The sequence below is a fragment of the Piliocolobus tephrosceles genome, chromosome 5, assembly GCF_002776525.5.
Source record: "Piliocolobus tephrosceles isolate RC106 chromosome 5, ASM277652v3, whole genome shotgun sequence".
NCBI lineage: Eukaryota > Metazoa > Chordata > Mammalia > Primates > Cercopithecidae > Piliocolobus > Piliocolobus tephrosceles.
Genome location: NC_045438.1, coordinates 17,799,793 through 17,825,136, shown reverse-complemented (window position 1 = coordinate 17,825,136; position 25,344 = coordinate 17,799,793). Strand labels below are relative to the sequence as shown.

Below are 25,344 nucleotides of genomic sequence, written 5' to 3'. Positions count from 1 at the left end.
GTTGACTGGCTCTGTTACAGATTGAATCTTACCAATGTCCTCCTCAGAAAACTGGGGTATTAAAGATGAAAGGAGAAAGGCTTTTCCAGCTCCCTCGTCCAGATTTCAAATTTTGAATTTTAATTTTGCTTTAAAAAAACATGTTTTGGAAAACAAGTGAAATCATGGTGTTTGGCAGAATCCCTTTGGAATGATAATGTTCATAACACTCTGTCCCTTTCCTTTCCAGCCACCACTTCTAATTTTATCTTTACTTGTGTCTTTATTATATGAGGAATAAAAAAGTAAAGTTTCAAGAACAGTAGTAGGTAGGGGAAAGAGAAGGATGAGATAGTGGCAGTGCCCAGGGGTGTCTGACCTCCAGGGATTACGGAATGGGCCAACTCTGGTAACGCCTGTCCAGAGCTGGTGTGGGGGTGGGGCAGCAGGTCCAGGCTGGGGCTGGCGTGGGAAGGGAAGCTTAGGTCTGCTCCATGGATTAATGCGAGCTGGATTCTGGAAAGAAGAGATATTATTCTCGAAAACGTTGCTTAGACATTTCCAGGGAAGGTTGGAGCTAATATAAGTCACTAGAGAGTCACAGATACAAATTGTATTTGTCCACATCGATTTGTTTGTGGTGAGTTTTTTTAATTTAAGCAGAACTGATGACCAGAAGGGGAGAAGCTGTGTGTTCTAATGCCCCACGTTACTGTATTCCTCCTCTCTACATGCAAATAACACAACCTTATGCAAGAGTCGTCTTCCCTTTTGCACCTACCAGGGACAGAAGGACAACACTAAATTTCCTCATTCTGCAGAAAGCACCTGCTCCTCAGGTGTCCACCTCCTGCCTCCACTCCAAAGAGCAAAGACCTGGCGTGAATCTGGACGTGACGTCCCAGGGCAGGCCTGGCCTGGGAGCCAAGTCCTTCAACAGGGCTCATAGTCGCCTGTCACTGAGCCACTCCATTCTTTCTCTCTTATTTAATGATAACATTGGAGACGCAGAAATGGATGACATGCAGTTTCTTCCCTTTAGACTTTTGCACTGATGCCAGCTCCTGACTTCAGACTGCGCCAGGAGCCATCGAGTGACTTGTCCCGTTGCCTGCCTGTGTGAGCCGATTAGGCTCTCTGAAGTCCCTGCTCTTTGCCTGGTCAGCCGTAGTAAGCTTGTTCCTGTGGCAGCAGCCGCACTCACCACCAGCAGGGAGGCGTCTCTGAGCTCTGAGCTCAGTCCTGCAGGGCAAAGCCATCATGATTTCATTGCTATCTAGAGAGCAGGTCCATGGATGGTGCTTGGGACCAGAGAAAAGCACAGAAAAGAGCCTTATCCTCAAAATGAAAAGCAATTTCAAGCTTGAGTCAGGAAAGCAATGAAAGATGGTGAAGCTTGTTCAGTGTTGAAATGAGGGGTGCAGACCCAATGTGCCCTGAGAGCTCAGAGGAGGGAGGTTGTGGGAACCACCCCCGGGCTGGGAAAGTGGCTTTGCCCTGGTCCCACCTCCTCACCTGCTCCTTATTTGCATAAGTGCCAGGGGTAGCATAGGAAACCTCTTTTCCTTTAAAATATTCTGGAGAATGAACTGTAGGTTATGATTCCTGCATTCTAAAAAGGAACCAAACCAAAGTTTTAAAAACACCCTTGCTTTCTATGACTTTGCTGGTAGCATGATAAGAACAGGTCTTTAAATGTCTTCCTTTTGGGGGCAGTTGTTACCCAAAACTCCTGGAAGTGCACGCGGGCATTTGGCTCCTGCTCAAAGGATCTGAGAGAGAGCTGAAAATTCTGCTGAGAGAATCAGCAGATCACGGTGATCCATGACATTGTGAGGCAGTTCAGAGTGACATCACACCTGTTGCCAGGTCGCAGAGTCTTTGCAATGCAGCACACCAAGCTGCTGGAGAGGCAGTTCTAAAAATGAAATGAGGGGGCACACACAGCACCCACTGGGTTAAGTATTAAAGACCCAGTGCCTGCATTAGCTCAAGGTTACAGTGTTGTTTTGGAACTTTTTCCACTACATTAAAATTAATCTTCAGTGACAAGAATGACAGCAGAGAGGGAGAGGGAACTGCACGGCGCCCAAGGATCAAGATCCCTGCTGCAGACCAGCAAGTTGCCGCACTCATTACTGATATCATTTTTGCATTTTTTGCTGTATTTTGCTGCTCGTTTCAAGGTGCCGTTCCCCTCTGCTGGGTCCTCTGCTTGTGAGTCAGGCAGCACCTGCTGCAGGAATTCGCAGTAGCTGGCGCCACAGAGAAGCTTGGCAGACATTGGTAGGATGGAGTTTTTCCCGTTCTTTTAAAAAGCAAAAGTAGAATTCTCTCTTCAGAACAGATAAGCATGAACACTAGCCGTGACCATCGGTCATCTCGTCTTTAAGGCCTGACATACAAGAGAGAAAAGTTTCATGTGTCAAGACCTATGCAAAATTTGACATCATTTAAACCAAATCTTAACCGGCAGCTGCCCCATGCGGACTTGGTCTTCAGTTCAGACTTAAGTGGAATGGGGCTTCCTCTGCCCTTTGAGTTTCTACAGTCATACTTCTTATGGGTTAGGGGTTGAGTGCAGAGGTATAGAAAGTACAGACCCATTCAGGATATTCCAAAGGCCGGACCATCCAAACACAAATCCTTCCTGTACCTTGCTTCCTTTTTCTTCAGAGTTCTCCCTTTTTGAAAGAAGGAGCTTGTTGTTTGCAAACTCTTGGGCTCAAGTGATCCTCCCGCCTCAGCCTCCCGAATAGCTGGGCCTACGGGCACGCACCACCACACCCAACTAGTTTTTATTTTTACTAGACATGGGGTTTTGCTGTCCTGCCCAGGGTGGTTGCAAATTCCTGACCTCAGGAGGTCCTTCTGCCTCAGCCTCCCAATGTGCTGGGATTACAGGTGTGAGCCGCTGAACCTGGCCGTTTGTTTTCTGATTATAAGAATGCCTCATTCGGAGCTTGCAGTGAGCTGAGATCCGGCCACTGCACTCCAGCCCGGGCAACAGAGCCAGACTCCATCTCAAAAAAAAAAAAAAAGAATGCCTCATTTTGGGAGCTAACGTGTCAGCTTTGCCGTAATGGAATGGATAGATTTATCTGTCACCCAACCAAAGTCCACCATGGGCTGGAGCAGCCACCCGTGGCTTCCATCTTCCACACAGTGACTCAGTGACCAGGTTGCCGAGTTTGTCCCACACTAGGTGTCCACAGTTGCCACGGCAGGGAGCAGCAGCTGCAACGTTTTGCACCTGCTCTTCGTTGCCTAGGCCAGGAAGGTACACTCCTGCCCTCGCTGATGTCACTGCCCAACTTACCTGCAGGATGCCGGAAAAATGTGGCGTCCCTGCCACAAACACAACTGTCCCTTGTTCCACCCCCTGCCCCCTGGTCTTTTCTGGGACCTAGGTTCCTCTCTGCCAGTGTGGCCTCTCCAGCAGCGGGATGCTCACGCAGCCTTGCCCAGCTCCTGGACTCCTGGGCTGCGCCTGCCTCCTCCCTGCACTGTCTTGGCTGGTCCCGATCTCCACAGCACCACTAACCAAGTCAACCTGGGGACATTAGGCACACGGACGGGCTGGAGAAATGAAAGGAGTTGCATCAGATAGAAGCTAAAACTGTGCATGGCATGTGACTTTCCCGTGATTCAAAACAGAAGATCTCAAGAGTTAAGCAATAATGTTTTTATCTCTGCAAAACTCCTGTCCTCAGACCACTGCCTTCACATCTCTACCTGCCCGTCAGGAGGCTCGCCCACTACACAGAGGGAGCACCATGAGCAGAGTCCTTCCATGTACAGTAACTTCCAGGGCTACAGTGGGTGTGCCAGCAACAGCCATGGGACCCCAAGCCCCAAGAAGGGCTTGTGCCTGTGTCTCCCACCACAGTGCGTGTGAGAGTGACGCCCCAGCTATCGCCCCAGGTCTGCATCGCAAGCTTGTTTATCCAGCTTTGGGGAGACACACACACACACATACACACACACACACACACACACTCTCTCTGTCTCTACATCTCCCAGAGATGAATGTTAACTGTTGATGATGGTATAGTCCACAACCCGGAAGAGGAGGGTGTGTCTGTGACTTTCTGGGACCTAATCGGGTCTGAGAGGCAGCATTTTATCGCACAGGATGAAGCTGTACTGTCCTGCACCCTGGGTAGGGGGGCTAGGGGCGCTTTCCCATGGACATTGTCTAGAAGATTCCCCCCGGGGAGGGACTGTGATTCAGTAATGACGGTGATCGGGATGGATGGCAGGGCAGCAGGGAGGTCAGGAGTCACTTCAGGGGCACATGGTGAGAACGTGACACTCATATAGCAACTCCGTGAATCCTCGTGCCTGTGCTGGGACCTTGTGTCTTCCCGGTCCCTCTTTATTTGTACCTACAGAATTGATGCTGGTTGGTCTCCCTCCAGTTTGGCTGCCCCGGCAGCCCCTGCTCCTAGAGCCCCTGCACTCAGTGAATGTCTAGACGTTGCCCCTCCAGTCTCGGGGGAGCCAAGAGTGCAAAAGTCCTGGCCATGTCCCTCTGCCCACAGCAGGTGAGGCTGCTGCTCCACACGGATGCTCACTTGGGCCACCTGGAGTTTCCATGGAACTAGCACATCTCAAAGGCATCTATAGTAGCCGGTCTTTCTGGCTTTTTGAGGCTTAGTAAAGGAGATGTTTTGAGAAGGAACCACCCCACCTCGGCCCTCCAGCCACAGTGCGTGGGCGGCCACACCAGTGCACCGTGTGCCTGTGTCGTCTCCATCATGCAAGCAGCTGTTTGCATCTACTGGAAAACACTTTTAGGAAAATCAAGTACTATTTTCTTAATTTGCATGCAAAATTTTTTTTATACAAAGGAACTCCAGTTTACTAAGTTTGTTGAAAAACCACTAATACAAATTTAAACTCAAGCTCTCAATTACCTTTTTTTGTTGTTTTTCTCAGTGATACACATCAACATGTATTTCGGAAAGTATTGTCAAATATCCATAAGTATATTTAAGAGCCAATTAGAAAGGAACTCTTAAGCTACTCACAGCTAAAATTTGGGTGAAGACAGTTCAAGTAAGAGAAAGTAGCTTTTCTTGAAAATCGCATAGAGCCTGTCTTGTGTGATTGGTAATACGTTTCAGCGCCGTGTCTCAGTAGGGATTTACAGAGGGATACTCAAACCAAAGGATCTCCCTTAAAACTCCTGTTTGCTTTTCCAAACAGCTGGTCTTCAAAATAAGGGGTGGTAGTATTTCTGATATAAAATGCAAAGTTACCAATACCAAAAACAAGTGACGCTTCTTCATACAGACACACAGTGATGTTCACCGCAGCGCTATAGGAACTTGAGCGTTTTCCGGCAGCCTCGATGTTGGAGAAAATTTTAGATTTTCTACAGCGTACTTGTTTTATTGAAAATGCTCTAAACTTCCTCGTGTATCCCCTTGTCAAATCCAATAAGGAAAGCGAGTTTGAAGTCTTACGGGTTTCTGATGTTCCGTTTTCTCTTGCTAAGGTGTTCCTGGTGAGGAAGGTGAAGGGGTCGGATGCTGGGCAGCTCTACGCCATGAAGGTCCTTAAGAAAGCCACCCTAAAAGGTAAGGGCTTCAGAAGGGTCAGCTGCTTCTGAGGACAGGTAACTGCAATTTCTACTCCGTTATTTGAGGAAATGTTCATTCCATTGAATGTTCACGATTTCTGAAGATGTCTCTAAATGAGCACTCTGATTGATGTCTCTGATTGATAATAAACAGTATAAACATTTCCATGAATATTTCAAATATCCTTGCAGAGTTTCCACAATTGTCAGATAAGAGCTGTATTGCGTAAATACCATTCTCCCACATATGCTCTGCCGTGGAGTGGCATTTGGAAAGCAGAGCAGCAGGCTGCGAGCAGGCCGTTGGGCTGGATGGGGCCTGACAAACCAGCCTCGAAACTGAAAGGCCAACGGCCTCACTTGCTTTTAAATACAACGTGACTCATGGTTGGGTTGGGTTGGGTTGGGTTGTTTTCCTTTGTTGACCCAGTGGCTGGGCATGAGAAACACCGGTGTCTGCCCAGCTCCTCTGCATGCCCATCCTGCAAGGGAGGGATGAGCACCGAGTGCAGCATTAGAGTCAGGATGTGATCCAACATCTCCGTTCCAGGCTCACAGTCATTGAGCCCGTCACTAGCTGGGCACCTATCATCTCCTGTTCACTCCGTTGGTGAGACAGGGAACCTCCCCCGCCCTAAACAGCGCCAGATGATTGAACACACAGCGCCGGGCACTGGACAAATGAACTGACAGCAGCTTATTAGTTACATAAACTTGACCCCTGGGGAGGAGGGCACCCCGTGCCACACAGGGCCCCATGGGGGCTGCACTTAGGTGCCAAGACTGTGAGAGACAGGCTTCCTAGGAACAGGAGGGTCACGTGGCCCCTGGTTCCTGCAGAAGGTGTGGCTGGCTTATTGGAATGATTCTGTGGGCTGGCAGGGAACTGAAGCCTTTTAGGGTGGGTGCTGGATAGGGGCAGCTGGTTCAGCTTATGGGGAAACCAGCAGGGCAGGGAGCCTTTCTCTCTGAGCGGGGGCACACTTGGTAGAGCAGGGAGCTCAGGCGGAGGTCTTGGGGCCCTGTGAGGCTTGGAGATGTCAAGGCAGCACTTGAATTATCAGGTCTTGCAACAGTGTCCCGAGCAGTACAAATATGTCATTCTCTGCCTTCAAGTCACTTGCCGTCTAGCCGAGGAAATGAGATGTATGTTGGGAAGGACCTGTCACCAACAATAAGGACAAAAAATGCATAGACCACATATGTACAGACTTTAAACCACTTAGGTATACAAAGGAGGAAAAGAACTCTTCCAAGTGAATTAGAAGGTCCGTGGGACTTAAGGAGAAATTTTCTGTAGGGGAGAGAAATCTGGTAGACATTTATCAACACAACCAATGGTAAGAAAATGCAGAAGTTGACCACTTTGGCTAGACCTGATTAGAATTGTCTGTGTGTTTGGGTGTGGGGAGGGGACTGTTACAAATACAGAGCCAGATCCAGGCCCCACTCCTGACCTATTGAATCATCATCTCTTAGAAACAAGGCCTAGATATATGACTTGTCAAACAAGATGTCCCAGTAATTCTTAGGTACACAAAAGTCTTAGGTGGGACATTCTAGTTTATTATAGGCACTTGAGTTTTTAGTTCAGTGTTATCAATTGTAACATAATTTAACCCATGCTTTTTAGAGTGAACTTTTTTGTTATATACTTCAAGTTGAAATATACATGTACACAACCTGCTGGTTCGTTACATATGTATACATGTGCCATGTTGGTGTGCTGCACCCATTAACTTGTCATTTACATTAGGTATATTTCCTAATGCTATCTCTCCCCGCTCCCCCACCCCATGACAGGCCCCAGTGTGTGATGTTCCCCATCCTGTGTCCAAGTACAATTCCCACCTATGAGTGAGAACATGTGGTGTTTGGTTTTCTGTCCTTGCGATAGTTTGGTCAGAATGATGGTTTCCAGCTTCATCCATGTCCGTACAAAGGACGTGAACTCATCCTTTTTTATGGCTGCATAGTATTCCATGGTGTGTATGTGCCACATTTTCTTAATCTAGTCTATCATTGATGGACATTTGGATTGGTTCCAAGTCTTTGCTGTTGTGAGTGCCACAATAAACATATGTGTGCGTGTGTCTTTATAGCAGCATGATTTATAATCCTTTGGGTATATACCCAGTAATGGGATGGCTGGGTCAAATGGTATTTCTAGTTCTAGATCCTTGAGGAATCACAGCACTGTCTTCCACAATGGTTAAACTAGTTTGCAGTCTCACCAATAGTGTGAAAGTGTTCCTATTTCTCCACATCCTCTCCAGCACCTGTTGTTTCCTGACTTTTCAATGATTGCCATTCTAACTGGTGTGAGATGGTATCTCATTGTGGTTTTGATTTGCATTTCTCTGATGGCCAGTGATGATGAGCATTTTTTCATGTGTTGGCTGCATAAATGTCTTCTTTTGAGAAGTGTCTGTTCATATCCTTTGCCCGCTTTTTCATGGAGTTGTTTGATTTTTTTCTTGGAAATTTGTTTAAGTTCTTTATAGATTCTGGACATTAGCCCTTTGTCAGATGGGCAGATTGTAAAAATTTTCTCCCATTCTGTAGGTGGCCTGTTCACCCTGATGGTAGTTTCTTTTGCTGTGCAGAAGCTCTTTAGTTTAATTAGATCCCATTTGTCAATTTTGGCTTTTGTTGCTGTTGCTTTTGGTGTTTTAGTCATGAAGTCCTTGCCCATGCCTTTGTCCTGAATGGTATTGCCTAGGTTTTCTTCTAGGATTTTTATGGTTTTAGGTTTAACATTTAAGTCTTTAATCCATCTTGAATTAATTTTTGTATAAGGTGTAAGGAAGGCTAGCCAGTTTCAGCTTTCTGCATATGGCTAGCCAGTTTTCCCAGCACCATTTATTAAATAGGGAATCCTTTCCCCATTTCTTGTTTTTGTCAGGTTTGTCAAAGATCAGATGGTTGTAGATGTGTGGCATTATTTCTGAGGGCTCTGTTCTGCTCCATTGGTCTGTATGTCTGTTTTGGTGCCAGTACCATGCTGTTTTGGTTACTGTAGCCTTATAGTATAGTTTAAAGTCAGGTAGCATGATGCCTCCAGCTTTGTTCTTTTTGCTTAGGATTGTCTTGGCAATGCAGGCTCTTTTTTGGTTCCATATGAACTTTAAAGTAGTTTTTTCCAATTCTGTGAAGAAAGTCATTGGTAGCTTGATGGGGATGGCATTGAATCTATAAATTACCTGGGACAGTATGGCCATTTTCACGATATTGATTCTTGCTATCCATGAGCATGGAATATTCTTTTCATTTGTTTCTGTCCTCTTTTACTTCGTTGAGCAGTGGTTTGTAGTTCTCCTTAAAGAGGTCCTTCATATCCCTTGTAAGTTGGATTCCTAGGCATTTTATTCTCTTTGAAGCAATCGTGAATGGGAGTTCATAGAGTGAACTTTTTTTTATTTTAGGTATAACAATATTTCTAAAACTGTCATTTGAACGTTATCAAATATTTCAAGATTCTCAAAAAATATTCAATAATTGTTCTGTGTTGATGAGAAAATACACAGAAAACAAAGCAGGTTTTGACCTTGTGACCCTAACTTTTAATAAAATAATCTCTTCAGTTACAGTTACCTCTTCAAAATAGGAAGTTAAATTAGACATTTGTTAGTGCAGGATCATCTGAATGCCGACACAGTGAACTGTTCTTGCAGTTTCTTGAAAGGTTGACCAGAGATTACCATGCGACCTCACTGGTCCGCTCCTAGGTGGTTCACCAAGAGAAATGAACACAGCTGTCTACACAGAAACTAGCACAGGGATGTTCATGGCAGCACCAGCCAATTCACAGTAGCCAAAAAACAGAAAGAGCTCAAATGTCCACTATCTGGGAAATGGAAAAATAAAGTGTCTGTCTATTCAACGGAATTATATTGGACAATAGAAAGAAATAAAGTACTGGTGCACACGCCAACACGAGTGAAGCCTGGGAAGAGTGCACTCAGCGAGAACAGCCAGGCACCAACCTGCACAAGTTAAGATTCCACTCATATGACAGTCCAGAAGAGGCAGACCCTAGAAACAGACAGTAGATGAGTGGCTTCCTAGGCTGGGGGGTGAGAGAGGTGGAAACTGAGTGCAGACAGGTCTGGAGCTGCTTTTGGGGTGATTAAAATGCTTTAAAACCCACTGTAGGGATGGTTGCACAACTCTGTGAATATCCTAAAAATCATTGAATTGTACACTTTAAATGGGCAAATCTTATAGAATGTGAATTATATCTCCAAAAAGCTGTTATTCTTAAAATGTACAGCTGCTGGATAATACAGTCCTTTCCTAAAACCCACTCTTTCATCTTCGAGGCATTGAGATTTGCTCTCAAACACAGATGAGGCATCTTTCTGTGGTTTAAGACAAAGACAGGTGGATGCGGGAAGCTCTCCAGCCTGTCCTCGGCCACACACTGTCCTACTGTCCATCAGCCAGTTCCATGTTCACCTCTCCAGGGCACCAGGAGTGACCCAGAAGAGCTTCTTTTCTCCTTCAAGCGTAGTGGTTCCTTCTTTCCCTTCAAAGTTGGTCTCACCCTCTCCCGCCACTGAAGGAAAGGGAGGCAAAGTGGGAGTGTGGCTGGAATCTGTGCCTGCTCATCCTGCTCTGTAGGAATGCAGTGGAATGGAGGAGTGGGAAGCTGCTCTCTGTTTAAGTCGTCACTAAGCCTGGACTCCATCAGGGCTGACCTTGACCTCTTAGCTCAAGTGCAGAACTCTCCATCTCAACGACTTCACTCTCCTTGATGCAAGTGTTCACGGCTGTTTATAATCCAATTCACGGTGTCCTTGAGAAACGGCTCGTGATCCACAGTTACATGGAATAGACTTGATATAAAACTGTGTGTACATAATGATCATGGTATTGTTAAATGTAAGAGTGACTTGAGCAGTAGTGAGGTGTGTGCACACACGAGATGGACATTGTGCCAGGAGCAAACATGCCAAAGTGAAGGCCTGACTTACAGGATTGGGGCTAGCTGTTGTCTTCTTCCCTATACTCTATTACTGCAAGTTTTCAACAGAAATAAAATATATCTAACTTTTTGTAATATAAAGTTATTTTTAAAATATTTTGGAACAATATGCTTGAGTAGCTAAAATTATTTTTATACTATGAAAATGAGCCATGTGGCTGGGTGTGGTGGTCACACCTGTAATCCCAGCGCTTTAGGGGGCAGAGGTGGGAAGATTGCTTGAGCCCAGGAGTTCAAGACTTAGGCAACATGTTAAGACCCCATCTCTACAAAAAATTTAAAAGTCAAAAAATTAACTGGGTATGGTGGCGCACACCTGTAGTCCCAGCTACTTGGGAGGCTGAGGTAGGAGGATTGCTTAAGCCCAAGAGTTCAAGGCTTCAGTGAGCCGTGATTGTGCCACTGCACTCCAGCCTGGGTGACAGAGCAAGACCCTGTCAAAAAAAAAAGCCATATAAACATAGAAGAATAGAAACATTTCTGTTTCCTTGTGCTCCTTAAAAGTCAGCTTTAAAACTAATCATTGTTTTACATCTTATACTGTTTCAGCTTTCCATAGTGATCCATCACTAAAAAATAGATTTTTTTCCCAAAAATTTCATTGGAATTTATTTTCTGAAGAGAAAAATAGAAAAGCTTTGCAAATAATACTTTGCATACTTCAAAGTAGGTTAGGTCCCTGGATCTAACCGTGATGCAGCGGAGTTATGTGGAGAGGAGGCCTGGCACTAACTAGCCTGGGCAAGGACACCTCCTGGCCCAAAACCTTAGATTCTTGTTTCTTCCTCATCTGTGAAAGAAGAGAGTTGACACAAAGGGACCTCCAAGTTTGTCTCAGCTCTAACACCCCAGCGTTCCATTAGCTCAAGTTGTTCAACTATCTCCTAACCCGTTCTCCACCCTCATAATATCCCTGGTTTGTGAGATCGTTAATCATCCTGAAGAACGTCAAGGAGAGAGAAGGAACGCGTGGTAACAGCTGCAGGGATGCTCTCCACGTGCTGACAGCAAAACAGTGAAAGCCCAGTCGGCCGTCTGGGGAAGATGCCAGGCACGTGAATAGTCAAATGTTTTGAAAAAGAAAAATGAAAGGGGGCGGGAGACCTGCAGAAGTCGTTTTGAAACTCCAGCTCATTTCTCCAAACCGGGGCTGATCGTCCTGTGCCTGGAAGTGAGGGTTGTCTGTGGGATTCCTTCCAGCTCACTTCGGAGGATAATGGCTTCTGACAGCTCCATTTGATTTTCAAACAAGTTTGGAGCATTGGACACCCGCCTCCTTCCTTTACAGAGGTGGCGGGTCATTTCTGAGGGAGGTCCTCTGCTCAGCTGCTGCAGGGGCCACGCTGCTGGGGTGCGCTTGCAACCTTGCTCCTCTCCCTCTGACCCAGTGGTGCTGCCTGTCGACCCAGTGGTGCTGCCTATCGCCCCAGTACTTAAGGATGCCTTCAATGTGCTCGACGCCTTCAATGTGCTCGACACCTTTAACTTGTCGAGCTAACACCTTTAGCTCGACAACGCTTCCCCATTCGTGACTCATCATGGGGTTATTACAGGTAACAATTCTATATAATGCATTCCACATAAAATGAATTCCAAAGGGTAATAGCCCCACTTTGTATTGTAAGGGAACTTGATTTAAAGGAATGTATTGCAAAGAAACATATTCCCAACCGTGAAACCAAGAATGAACCAAGGAGTCATCTTCATCAAACAGAGATGGTCACACATCTTAAGAGACGGGCTGTATTGTATGGAGCAGTAGTTATCGTCAGCTGCAAGCTGGAATGGCCTGGGGGACTTTCACAAGATTTATTTTATACATCTCCCTCTGGGGGACTGTCAGTTGGTTGGTCTGAGCATGAGAATTCATGAAAGCTGCCTCCACTGATGTTGCCAGAGTGCTACCAACATGGAGAATCCCTGATACAGGGGCCAGGAACACCAAGTCCAGACCCTGGAGCCGAGTCCAGCTCTAACCCCGCGAGCTGTGCCATCTTGGGGCGCCTCTCCTGGCCTCAGTGTCCCCCTGCTGAAAGTGAGATAGGATGTATTAATAGATACTACCTGCCCCACATCATTGCCGATGTGAGGCTCCCCCTCGTTAGAGTGTGCGGAGTGCTGCTGGCTCAAGCAAAGTCTCGGGAAGTGTAAGCTGTGTTCACCTTCGGCCCTTTTCTCCACGAAGACTGCTTGGCTTTGGACCTGTGTTAGGACTTTCCTGGTTGAGGTTTTATTTAGATCTCCTGAGTAGGGATGTGGGGAGGAAGTTAGATGCCACCTGGTTAGAAAGAGTGATGTCTTGGTTCAGCTGTAATACCTCCCGTTACAATATGAAAGGCCTGTGATCATGTTCATGACTAGAGGTGGCCGGTGCCTGCCTGGAGAACACAGACGCACCCTTCTGCAGGAGGACTCACTGCGCGGAATTCCCTCGTCTTGGTGGGCGCTCTCCGCAGTGTGGAATGAGCTGCTCACGTGAAATATTTCTCGGTAATGATGATCTTTCTGATAGGACTGCGCCTGGGTTTTCATGCCTAACTAGTTTTCAAGCATTTTTCCCTGCAAGTCAACTTTCTCAGCCTAGAGGAGATACACGTTCCCTTCCTGGAAAGAAATAAGCTGCGTTCAGTTGTTTGTAAAGGAGAAACTGAAATCATTCCAGCAGGACCTCTCTGTTTAAGCAAGGCAAGTCACTGATGGTTATGCTGGTGTCGTGTGTTTTCGGGGACCGTGTGGTGGGTCACTCTTGTGGCACCCGCGGCAGCCGGGAGATGCTGGAATGGGCCCAGGCAGCACAGTCCGAGCTCGGCGACATGTCAGAGCCCCCTCTGTCCTTCCTGTAAGCAGTGGAGCACGCCCTGTAAGACGGGGTCACTGCAGAGGCACTGGGAGTGCAGAGCTGTATGTAGTGACCCACAGAGACAGGTATCAATGACAGCATCTTGAAATAGAACGTCCTCAGAGTTAGCCTGCCTGGCTCCAAACCCCAGAATGTTATTTTCAGCACCTCTTTGTTTGTTTTCCTCTCTTATACCGAGACGCTTCGTTAGAAGGCACTGAGTCACCCAGAAACTCAGCTCCAATCAATCTGGTAGCTGGAACAGATTGTATTTCCATAATATGCTAATTCATTTATGTCATTTGATTTCCATTTGGGTGATTTCAGATTCCCAGGGGAGAAAAAAGTAAGGAAAATTCTAAGCACGATTTTGCCCTCTCTTAAGAGGGGAGGACTGGTATTATTATTCTATTTTTATAAATCATCATCTTTATTTACGAATGATGAAACTAAGGCACAAAGCAGCAAAGCTACTCAAAAGCATATTGTTTGGAGGTGGTGAAGGTCAGAATTCTGTGCTTGTCCCAAGATGCCTCCCTGGGCGAGCTCCATCCTCACCAGATGACAGACTCCCTGTGTTTCTCCAGCAAGAAGTTACACCCCGGCTCATTGTACTTGAGGTGTTTACTCCTCCAGGGATTCATTTCCCATTTAATTGCATAAGATGACAAACAAAATGAAAACGTCTCCTCCTTAAGTTATCTTTGACTTCTGTCTTTCTCAAGCCCTTTGTGAGATACGATCTCACTCTGTCTGTTGCATTTCAGATAAACATCACCCTTACCTAACAGGCATCTGATTTATTACAGATATACCTGCCTCTGTATGATGGAGTCCTCTATGTGTTTATTACCAGAGTTGCCTTTCTTGTATTATAGATATTCAAAAAAGAGGAAATAGATTTTTTTCATGACTTGTCATCTTTAATACCTGTGCAATGTAAGCACTTAAGAGTAATGGGCTTAAGATTTTTCTGCACAAAGATTCTCTATTAAGGAAGTCCGTTAAGTAACCATATCAGTCTTTTTAAAAATGCTTCAGTGTAGAAGAATAAAAAGACACCTCTTGGGGAGTCATGCCCATTCTGGTCATCAGTGTGGTTAACTCTTCTTATTATTATTTACGGTTTTCTTCTCTTCCTTTATTTGTGGACTAATTAACTATAAAAAGTGTGCCCCCCAAAAGTTTAGCAACACAATGGCTCATGGAAGCCCTTTTTTTTAAACTTTGAATTAAACCTTTGAAAGCTAAAAGATATCGTGGGAAGAAGGACTTTTATTCTGCATCTGGAAGACTGCTCGGGATATAATTTCAGGTTCAATAGCCTTTTTGTGGGTAAAGAAAGGAAGTCTCAGGCAATGGCCACCCAGTGGGGGAGAATGAGCTTAGCACAGCCCACACTCTCTAGTGCTGGTAAGTCTCAGGCTAGAGTGTGTCTGTCAGCTGAGTCTTCAAAATCCCTCCAGTTGTGCTGCATCAAACACAAAGCGTCATCAAGCCTCTGACTGCCAGGCCTTCAGATCACCAAGGCCGTCTGCACGTGCTCAGCCCCCCGCGGAGGTGTGCGCAGAAGCCGAGGTCCCGTGGGCTTGTGGCCGCAGAGCTGTTGGCACTGCACAGTCAATGCAGCATCCAGTACGTCCCCCTAAGTGGGGGTTTCCTAAGGTGCATTTACACAGCCATTTCTCATCTTCACAGTGGCTGACAGAATTGCATTTAATTTAATATTATCTTAACCTTAATTTTCTTTTGTAATATCACCTAGATAGAACAGAACAGTATGATATGATATGATATGATATGATATGATATGATATGATATGATATGTGTCTTAGTTCATTCAGGCTGATATCACAGAACGTCATAGATTGGGTTGCTTCTAAACAACAGAAATTTTTTCTCACAGTTCTGTTGCAAGTCCAGGATCCAGGCTATGTCAGATTTCGTGCCTGGTGAGGGCTGCTGCCTGGTTCATAGCCATCTTCTGGCTGTGTCCTCCCTTGACGGAAGGCATGAATGAGCTCTCTGGGGTCTCATTTCTAAGGGCACTAATCCCATGCATGAGGGCTCCACTCTTCTGACCTAATCACCTCCCAGAGGCCCCGCCTAAAACCGTCACACTAGGGGTTAGGTTTCAACAGATGAATTTAGTGGGGGAAACATACACGGCCTATAGCATTGCACCCCAGTCCCTAAAATTCATGTCTTTCCCACATTCATCCCGTCTCCATAGCCTCTGCTTCATTCCCACATCAACTCAAGTCTAAAGCCCAGCATCTCATCCAAATCATATGGTTTCTTCTGACCCCCAATGTCACTGTCTCTATGATCTCTCTGTATTAGTGGGATCCAAGGTACAATTCATCCTGACCTAAATCACCCTCCAGCTGTGAGCCTATGAAACCACACGAGCTCTGTGTATCAAAACTCCAGTGGTGGGACCAGCATAAGACAGACATTTCCTTTCCAAAAGGAGAAATAGGAAAGAAGAAAGGAGTAGCAGGTCCCAAGTAAGTCTAAAACCCAACAGGGAAAATAACATGGAACCTCAAGGCTCCAGAATAATCCTCTTTGACTAGATACTGTGCCCTCCAGACCCACTGGAGCAGGGGTCCTGCCTTTCGGATATACCGAGTTGGTGGTCCTGCCCCAGAGCTTTGCAGGGCAGGGGTCAGCTCTACAGGTCCCTGGCCCCATGGCTTTGGGTGGCCCCCCCAACAGCTTTGGGTGACCCCAACCGGTATGGCTGGATGGCCCCACAGTGGCTCTGTGCCTGGACCCCAGCCTTTGAAATTTAGGTAGGGACAGCCACACCCCCAAGGCTCCTGCACTCCCCATGGTGGGGAAGAGAGAACCACACAGTCACTGCCAGCCTTTGCCACCTGCTCCCTGCAGAGGGCAATTGCTGGGGCTCACAGGGCACCAGAGTCTGCCCAAAGCAGAGCTGCACCCGAGGCAGCCAGGGACAGCAGCACTGGAGGGTGAGGAACCCATGATGTGAGGCAGTGCCCTTGCAGTCCCAGGTACCAGTGGCCCCTACTTTTAAATCATTCTACCCTGGGACTCTTGTGCCTGGCCTGACACGGGTGGGCAGCGCTGATGCTCTCTGAGTTGGCTACAGGGTCATGTTTCTGTTGCCTCGGAGAATCGCTGCTGGCTTCTGTGGAGATGGCTGGTCCATACTGACTTCCTATCAACATTCAGGATTCCTAAGTTATTCCCTAAGAAGATGTAGGCCTTCTCTACAGCTCTCCTTTCCTTTCTGAGTCCTCACCAGAATCACATTGAAAGGTCTGTTCATGGCAACATAGGCCTTTTCTAGCTGCATCTCAGAACTCTTCCAGCCTCTACTCATTACCCAGTTCCAAAGCTGCTTCCACATTCTTCACATTCTTAGGTTTTATTATAGCAGCATCCTACTTCTAGATACCAAATTCTGTATTATTCAGGATTTTCCAGAATAACAGAACCAACAGGATGGATATACATTTCTTAGTGGGAGATTTATTGCAGGAATCAGCTCACATGGGTATGAAGGCCCAAAAGCCCCAGGAGCTTCTGTCTGCAAGCTGGAGAACCAGGAAGGCTGGGGTGTCATTCAGTTCAAATCCAAAGGCCTGAGAACCAGGAGAGCTGGTGGTATAAGTTCCAGTCTGAATTCAAAGTCCTGAGAACCAGGTGAGCTGGTGGTATAAGTTCCAGTCTGAATTCGAAGTCCTGAGAACCAGAAGAGCTGGTGGTGTAAGTTCCAGTCTGAATTCAAAGTCCTGAGAACCAGGAGAGTTGGTGTTGTAAGTTCTAGTCTGAATTTGAAGTCCTGAGAACTTGGTGGGGGGAGAGGAGAACAATGATTTAAGTCTCAGCCCAAGAACCAGGCATCGATGTCCAAGGGCTGGAAAACATGAATGTCCCAGTTCAACAGGGAACAGATTCCTCTCCCACTGCTTTTTTGTTGTATTCAGGCCCTCAGTAGACTGGATGGTGCCTGCCCATATAGGGGAGGGTGATCTTTACTCAGTCCACCAGTTCAAATGCTGATTATCTTCTAGAAACGCCCTCACAGACACACCCAGAAATCATGTTTCACCAGGTCTCTGGGCATCTCTTAGCCCAGTCAAGTTGACACTAAAACTAACCACCACAATATGCTATATAATGTGACATACATATAATGTCTGTTGGTGGAGATCATTTAAAAATCAGAAACACAAATGCAGGCATTGCTGCCTGAAAAGAGACACCTTGAAGAGGGGTTCCAGAAAGTAGCTCTAGTTGTGTATCATATATCCCGTGCCTGCCAGGATAATCTCACAAAGTGCTTCCTCCCATGTTTTCCTGGCAAGGAAACCATGCCCTTCACAGTGGGGTGAACCTGTTGGTGCCTCCACAACCATCTCAGCCCCAGGGATTGTCTTGGGGCCGTGACAGGTGAAGAGCACATGGCAGTTAGAGCTGGTACCAGTAGGCACAGGTTGCTGAACAGCGCAAAGTAAACCACGGAAACCACATCACCCAAACCTGAAATGCAGCAGGTTGGCCACAAATAGACGCCTGACTTGAAGGACGATGAAATTTTAACTTATCCCCAGTGCCTACTATTTATTAGCGAATCTCAAGATAGCCTAGAACATTTATTCTTTTCACATCTGTAGTAGCAAGCCCCAGTCAACTTCAGACTAACCTGTTAAGTACCAGAGAAGAAACATCACAGAGAGGCTCTGGCCTGGCCCAAATGGCCTGGCTCCAGAGTCTCCACTAGTCTAGAACTACCCAACAGGAAATTGTTGCTGACATTTCCGAAGAAACTTCTTCACTTGGTTTTCTTTTTTATGTATCTAGATCTTAGAAAGGAAAAGCTCCTTGGGCTCCCTGGCTGTCAAAGAGGCAGCTTGAACGTACTCAGCATCAGAAAATGAAACATTTGCTTTCACTGTTCCTTAGTGGAAGAATCACTCCATGGCTGTCAGTTGGCAGATCCATGGTTCCAGCCCTTTCATTCCATCCCTGGATGTGGGCCATGAATAACCAACACCTCCTAGGGTGGGCAATGGTGAGGTCAGTGGATTGCAGCTCTGCCCAGCAAAGCTAGAAATTGCACAGACCTGAGCATCTTCCCCAGTCCCTCTTGAAGAGCCATTTCCAGTCATCGTATTTCATATACTGAGGGCATTGCTTGGTGTGATGACTGTCCTTGTCCCTTGACATCTTGTTTAGTTTGTCCTTGCATTCATATACGGGAACTAGGCATTGGTCAGTTACACAGTGTCGTCAGCAGTAATACAGCCCTGCCCTGGAGGGGAACACATCCTTTTCCTGTTTTCTGCCACCCTAAACCCAACATATATTTGTGTTAGGCCACATTGTGCCCCGGGGTGTCAACCATACAGAACATTCTTATAAAAACGTCTTCCCTGCACTGATGTGTTTAATCTGGAATATGTTCCGTTCACTGTCAGGGCTGAATTCTCCATTTCTTTATTATTATAAGCATAATGATAGTATTTGGGTATTGTATTTATTTTGGCTTTTGACCTTTTTTTCTGCTTGTTTAAGATAACCATATTTTTTTGTTTGCCTTTTAATTTTATAATCTTTTTGGATGGCCAATTTGTAAATATTTTGTAACTCAATCTGTCTTATCTTTCCTGTGTTATTTCTTCCATTACTTATATTTAAAAAACAAAAAAGATTCCCCGTCCAGATACCAGATAAGTGTTCACCTTTATTGTAGTTTGTTTTTGCTTTTTTTTTTTTTTTGAGGCAGTGTTTTACTCCCATCACCCTACCTCAACTTGCTAGGCTCAAGAGATTCTCCCACCTCAGCTTCCCAAGAGCTCGCGCTGCAGGTGCACGCCACCACTCCTAGCTAATTTTTTATATTTTTAGTAGAGACAGCATTTTACTGTGTTGCTCAGGTGCCGAGACCAGCTCGGTTGTGGTGACCCTAACACAGTGGCGCTAGAGGAATTAATGACACACACACAGAAATATAGCGTGTGGAGTGGGAAGTCAGGGGCCTCACAGCCTTCAGAGCTGAGAGCCTTGCACAGAGATTTAACCACATATTTGTTGACAGCAAACTAGTCATAAGATTTACTGAAAGTATTCCTTATGGGAAACAAAGGGATGGGCCAAAATAAAGGGATGGCTCTGGCTAGTTACTGGCAGCATGAACATGTCCTTAAGGCACGGATTGCTCATGCTGTTGTTTGTGGTTTAAGAATGCCTCACACGGTTTTCCACCCTGGGTGGGTCATGGTGTCAAGGCCATCACCAGCATGTCAGCTCCCAGCTTGAGTTTTCCCTTTAGCTTAGTGATGTGGGGGCCCCAGGATTTATTTTCCTTTCACAGAGACATTCTTTGTAACATCTTCCTTGTGAATCGTTTTGCTTTTCCTCCCTCCATTCATTCTCCTCTGCTGCAGAGCCAGGGTAGTAGATACAAGAGCTCCATCCGGCAATCTCCAGAGTCTGTTGAGAGCATCCTAATGATGTCATGCCGATGCTCACGTGAGGTTTTGCCCTTCAGAGTGTCCTCTCCGGTGCATAACTGTAGTCGTGTTTAATAAAACAAGCTCTCTTGTTTTTATCTACATCAGGAACTATTTTTTCAAGAATGAATGGATAAAATGTTTTAATAAAAAACTACATCAAAGCTTCTAAAAGTCACATCAAGGGGTTACACAGACCCAGCTCCGGGCCTCTCCCCTGGGATGAGCAGTGTCCTCATCGCATCATCCCCGATGAATCGGCCGTGAGTCACACGACTCCACCAGCGGCCTCCTGCGGTCCCCACCTGGTGCACTGTCTTGAGTATCTGCTGCCACCAAACACTTCTTTCACATTTCCTGATTTCTCTCTCTGTCTCCTCTGGGTCTTCCCATTGCAGACACATCATGGTGCATCCTCTCTCCCTCCTTCAGAACAACAATACCCTCACCGATGTCCTCACCATGGTCCTCCTCTCATCCTACATATCCTACGGTGGTCCTCGGGCACTCTGGGCTGCTGCCTTGGGGCGGGTGTTTGCATCTGTATTTCCAGCAAAGCTCCAAACCAAGTCTTTGCCTGAGCCCTGCATGTCCTCAGCACTCGACAGGCCAAGAGTGCAGGTGGCCTGTTCTCTCCCTGCCCACCACCTGACTTCTCTCCTGGCTAATTTCTCCACCAGTCACCCATGCAGAGGGCTAGGATGATGCAGCTCCCTCCTTTTTATTCCCAGCAGCTGAAAGGTCGTGAGGTCTCAGTTCTCCCTCCTCCAGGCCAGACCTGTCCCTCTGCAGAGTTGGATAGCAGGATCCCTTTTCCCTATTCTAGCCACATTGTCCATTCCGGCCATGTGGCTACTGCATCCTCCACATGACCTCTTAAATCTAGAGGCCCTAAACATGTGCTATGTGAGAGTCCTCTCCATGGTCTCTTGGCTCCGCAGGCTCCCATGTCCCTGCCCGCAGGCCTCATCAGTGTGGCGCTGCAGCTCTGTGCACCATCCCACCTGCATCCCTGAGGGTACCCCAGCTGCCACCCTTCAGGGACATCCCTTGGCCTGTATCCTCCTGCCCGAGCACCTGGAGGCTCCCGGGTCCCCTGTAAGGCTTAGCTCCTCCTCTGTGAAAACCTCCCGGGCTGTTTCCAGTTCCCCCAGCATGCACAGCTCCCCTAGCACACAAGGGGTGGGGCTGGTCACCCTCTGGTGGCCCCTTGCTGCCGTCGCCACAGGGTGTCTCCCCACTGGGCTCTCACTTCCTGGAGGGCAGAGCCTGCCTCTTCACATTCCAAATGCCCAGCACAAAGGAGACTGAGAAGCAGTGATGGGAAAGGAGTGGGCCCAGGAGAACAGGTGGGGGAGGAAGGAATTTGAGGCCAAGCGGCAAGAATTGTGACCTCACCATTCAGCTGTCTGATTTGCAAAAGAGCTAGGAAGACTGAGCCTACCTTTGCTCCCACATCTCCCCCAAATCCGTGATCCTATGGCCTATTTTCCAGTTCACCTACATAGAGAAGAAAACTACCCTGACCAGCACGCGGAATTCAGATCACTAAGACATGAACTCACAAATGATAAACAGGAGCAGGTGCAAGACTAAATTCCGTAGGAGAGCCTTCCAAAAAGGTTTGCACACAATGACTACAATCAGAGAGGAAGAAAAGAATCTCTAAACTCCGGGGTCATTACTCTAGAGAGAAAATCACAGCCGGGGGTACAAAATTTTATTCTATGAAAGTGTTCTGCACTATCCTGGCTTCTGAACACAGTCCTCTGCTTTAACAACTGGGGTAGTGGTTTCCATTCATGGCCCCTCTCATTAAATCTCCTTCAGCCCAGGTTGTTTGCTTCCCCTTTTGCCTCCCCCAGCAGTTTGTCTTCTGTGTCGCAGTCCATGCTGCCCGTGTCCAGCGACGACAGTGCACACACGCTGGCTGGGACCTACACCAGGCCTTCACCCAGTGGAGGGGGGCAGGCAGGGGTCTGCTTCCTCCAGGCCACCAGGAACTATCTAACTTTGAGCAATGCTTTTTACTGCAGTGAGCCTGTTTCCTCTTCTGTAAGAACATGGGGTTGAATTGCATGCTCCCCAAGGTCTTTTAAGCAATAAAATCCTGATTCCATTAGTTGAGGCGGAAGGAGGACCTCCCATGTCCCCTTGGGCATAAATGATAAGAAGTCGTTCCCGCACCCTCTACCTTGGTGTTTTGGTCTCAAGGGATTAGGAACTGCAAGGACCACTGGGGAAGGAGGTACTGAGGTTCAGGGGAGATGCTAGTATCCCCCAGCTCTGCCCACAGCACCACCTGCTGTGTGCCTACTCGATGCTCGTCTAGACTCTAAGGCAAGCTTGTCCAACCCACAGCTTGTGGGCTGCGTGGGGCCCAGGATAGCTTTTAATGCAGCCCAACACAAATTTGTAAACTTTCTTAAAAGATTATGAGATTTTTGGTGATGTTTGAAAGCTCATCAGCTATCGCTAGTGTTAGTGTATTTTATGTGTGGCTCAAGACAGTTCTTCTGGTGTGGCCCAGGGAAGTCAAAAGATTCGACACCCCTGCTCTAAGGAATGTCACAGGACCACTGTGATGACAAGGGTCTGGGGTTAGAAGAGGGATGGGCAGAGCAGTGGAACAGCAAAGAGAGATCAGAAAAAAAGAAAAAGAAAACAAACGAGGATCTGAGCATATAATACAGGTGTCACTGCAGTGACACCTGAGGCAGCACAGTGTGGGCTGGCCCCGTGTTGTTGTGGCACACACATCACCTTACAGGTTTCTCAGGCAGCCCCAGGAGGTGGGAGCTGTCTCATCCAGTTAGCCTATGAGGAAACAAGCCAAGAGTAGGACACAGTGATGCTGACAGTGAGCTGGAGTGCAGGGCCAGACACCACGGTCACCACCCGGGACCCCGGAGACACTAGTACAGACCAAACAGGAAAGCAAAACTGTCCCAACACCAAAGACATAGGCGGACTTCAGAGAGCCTGAATCCTAGGTGTGAGCATTAAAACCAGGAGTTGAGACAGTGAAACTCAGGGACCCCGGAATGAGGACGGACTTTCTCTTTTTAACTGTGGTGAGACCTATATAACATAATATTGATCACTTTAACCACTTGTAAGTGAACAGTTCAGTGACATGAATACATTCACAATGTTGTCCTCACCAATATCACACCCAAAACCTTTTTATCATCCCAAATGGAAACAGTGACTTCCCATTCTCCCTCTTCCAGGTCCTGTTCACCACGATTCAGCTTTCTGTCTCTCTGAATCTGGCTATTCTGGGTAGCGCTTATAGTGGGATCATACAATAGTTGTCCTCTTGTGTCTGGCTTATTTCACTTCGTATAATGTCCTGAAGTTTCATTCATATTGTGTGTTAGAATTTTACCCTTTTTTAGAGCTGAATAATATCCCATCGTGTGTGTGTGTGTGTGTGTATGTGTATGTGTGTGTGTTTACTATACCATCACATTTTGTTCATCTGTTGATGGACACTTGGGTTGCTTCCTCCTTTGTCTGTTGTAAATAATGCTGCCATGAACATGGGTGGATGAACCTGTTCAAATCTATGCTTTCAGTTTTTTTTGGATGTGTATCCTCTGAGCAGAATTGCTGGGTCACATTGTAATTCTGCTTCTTTGTGAGGAACTACCGCGCTATTTTCCACAGTGACTGCACCATTTTACATCGTCATCAGCAATGCACGATGGTTTCAAGTTCTCCACATTCTCCCAGTTTGTTATTTTCTATTTTCTTATTATTATTGTAGCATTCTTGGTGAAGAATTTCTCTTTTTTTTTTTGAGACGGAGTCTTGCTCTGTCCCCTAGGCTGGAGTGCAGTGGCATGATCTCAGCTCACTGCAAGCTCCGCCTCCTGGTTCAAGCCATTCTCCTGCTTCAGCCTCCCTGGTAGCTGGGACTACAGGCACCCGCCACCATGCCCAGCTAGTTCTTTTGTATTTTTAGTAGAGACGGGGTTTCACCGTGTTAACCAGGATGGTCTCGATCTCCTGATCTGGCGATCTGCCCATTTCGGCCTCCCAAAGTGCTGGGATTACAGGTGTAAGGCACCGTGCCTGGCCAAGAATTTCTTAAATAAAACTTTAGCAGTATGTGTATCACAAGTCCTAAATATGAATAAATTTAAATACCTGGCCCATGATATAACACTTATCATATTTGTCCCAATAGAAATGTTTGAAGAAATTTTCTCCCATCACTCATGGGGCTGTGTGAGGTCCCAGATACTGCCCTGGGTATAGCAGCTTGCTCAGGGGAATACTAAAGCTATTCTTACTCAAGTGGTGCTCTTCGTTTGTTTGTTCATTTGTTTTTGCATCAAAAATAATTACATCTGTATTCCCAGATGGCCAGAGTTGAGATAGTGTGAGCACTAAGAGGAATATGTAACTGTTATAACACACTAAATTCAATAGAAAGTATGTGGTCCATGGTTATCTTCATGGAGAGGGAGAGAAGGAATCTTCCTCTTGATTTCCAGTTCCATCAGAAATGTGTGAACATGGCTGTTCTGTAGCCCTGAATGATTCAGGCAGGGATCACATATGTATGCTAACACCATTGGATGAAGGATTGCTAGGGAAGCCACAGATCACTCCATGCCAGGAATCAGCCCACAGATGCTTGTTACTTACAAAGGGACATGAAGACCTTTTCCATGGAGAGATGGTGACCTGCCACCTCAACCACCCATCACGTTTAGCATCACACAGAGAGGGCGAGCCCAGCAGGCACCCCAATCTGAGGAGGCTAAAGTACAGGCATCACCTGGTGACCAAAAATGTTTATCTCCAATCTTATCACGCCTCCAGTTTACAAGAAATGCAAGCGTTATAGAAAGCAATTGAGCAACGATCAGACGAACCCAGAATGTGGAACATTCTACAGACAAAAACTGACCTGGACTTCCCAAAAAGTCCATGAAAAAATACAGGGTGAGGGAAATAGGTGTGGGACCATTGTCTTCTAGGAGCAAAACAAAGACATTTAACAACCAATATAATTGAATTGGATACCTAGGTCGGGAAAACGACGTGAAGGGGAGGACCAAATATAGATTGGATGCTAGATGTATCATGGAGTGATTGCTGGTTTTCCTATGTGTGACAGTAGGTGTTAGACTTATGCTAAGAGACTGTCCCTATTCTTAGGAGACACCTGCACAGGCACCTCAGAGTAACATGTCGTGCTGCCTACAGTTTATTTTTAATGTTTTGGAGAGCTAGAGATGCGTTTTATATATATACATATATATATAATATAGTTTGAGAGAGAAAGCAAATATATTAAAATGTAAGCAGTTGTTAAATCTAGGATTATTGTACAACTTTTTCAAGTTTTGTATATGTTTGAAATTTTTTAATGAAAAGTTGGCAGGAATTATATCTAATATTTCATGTTCAGTGTTCCTCAGAACACGTATTTCCTGCCTCATG

At 46.4% G+C, this 25,344-nt stretch overlaps 1 protein-coding gene across 5 annotated transcripts in view; it reads left to right on the top strand.

The window, feature by feature from the left end:
- RPS6KA2 (ribosomal protein S6 kinase A2) overlaps window positions 1–25,344 on the top strand; it is a 440,283-nt gene that overhangs the window by 325,145 nt on the left and 89,794 nt on the right. For all 5 annotated transcript variants that reach the window (XM_023223586.2, XM_023223589.2, XM_023223591.2 and 2 more), the window contains one exon: window positions 5,483–5,564. In XM_023223586.2, coding sequence (XP_023079354.1) covers window positions 5,483–5,564 — 82 coding nt within the window. The remainder of the gene's footprint in view (window positions 1–5,482; window positions 5,565–25,344) is intronic.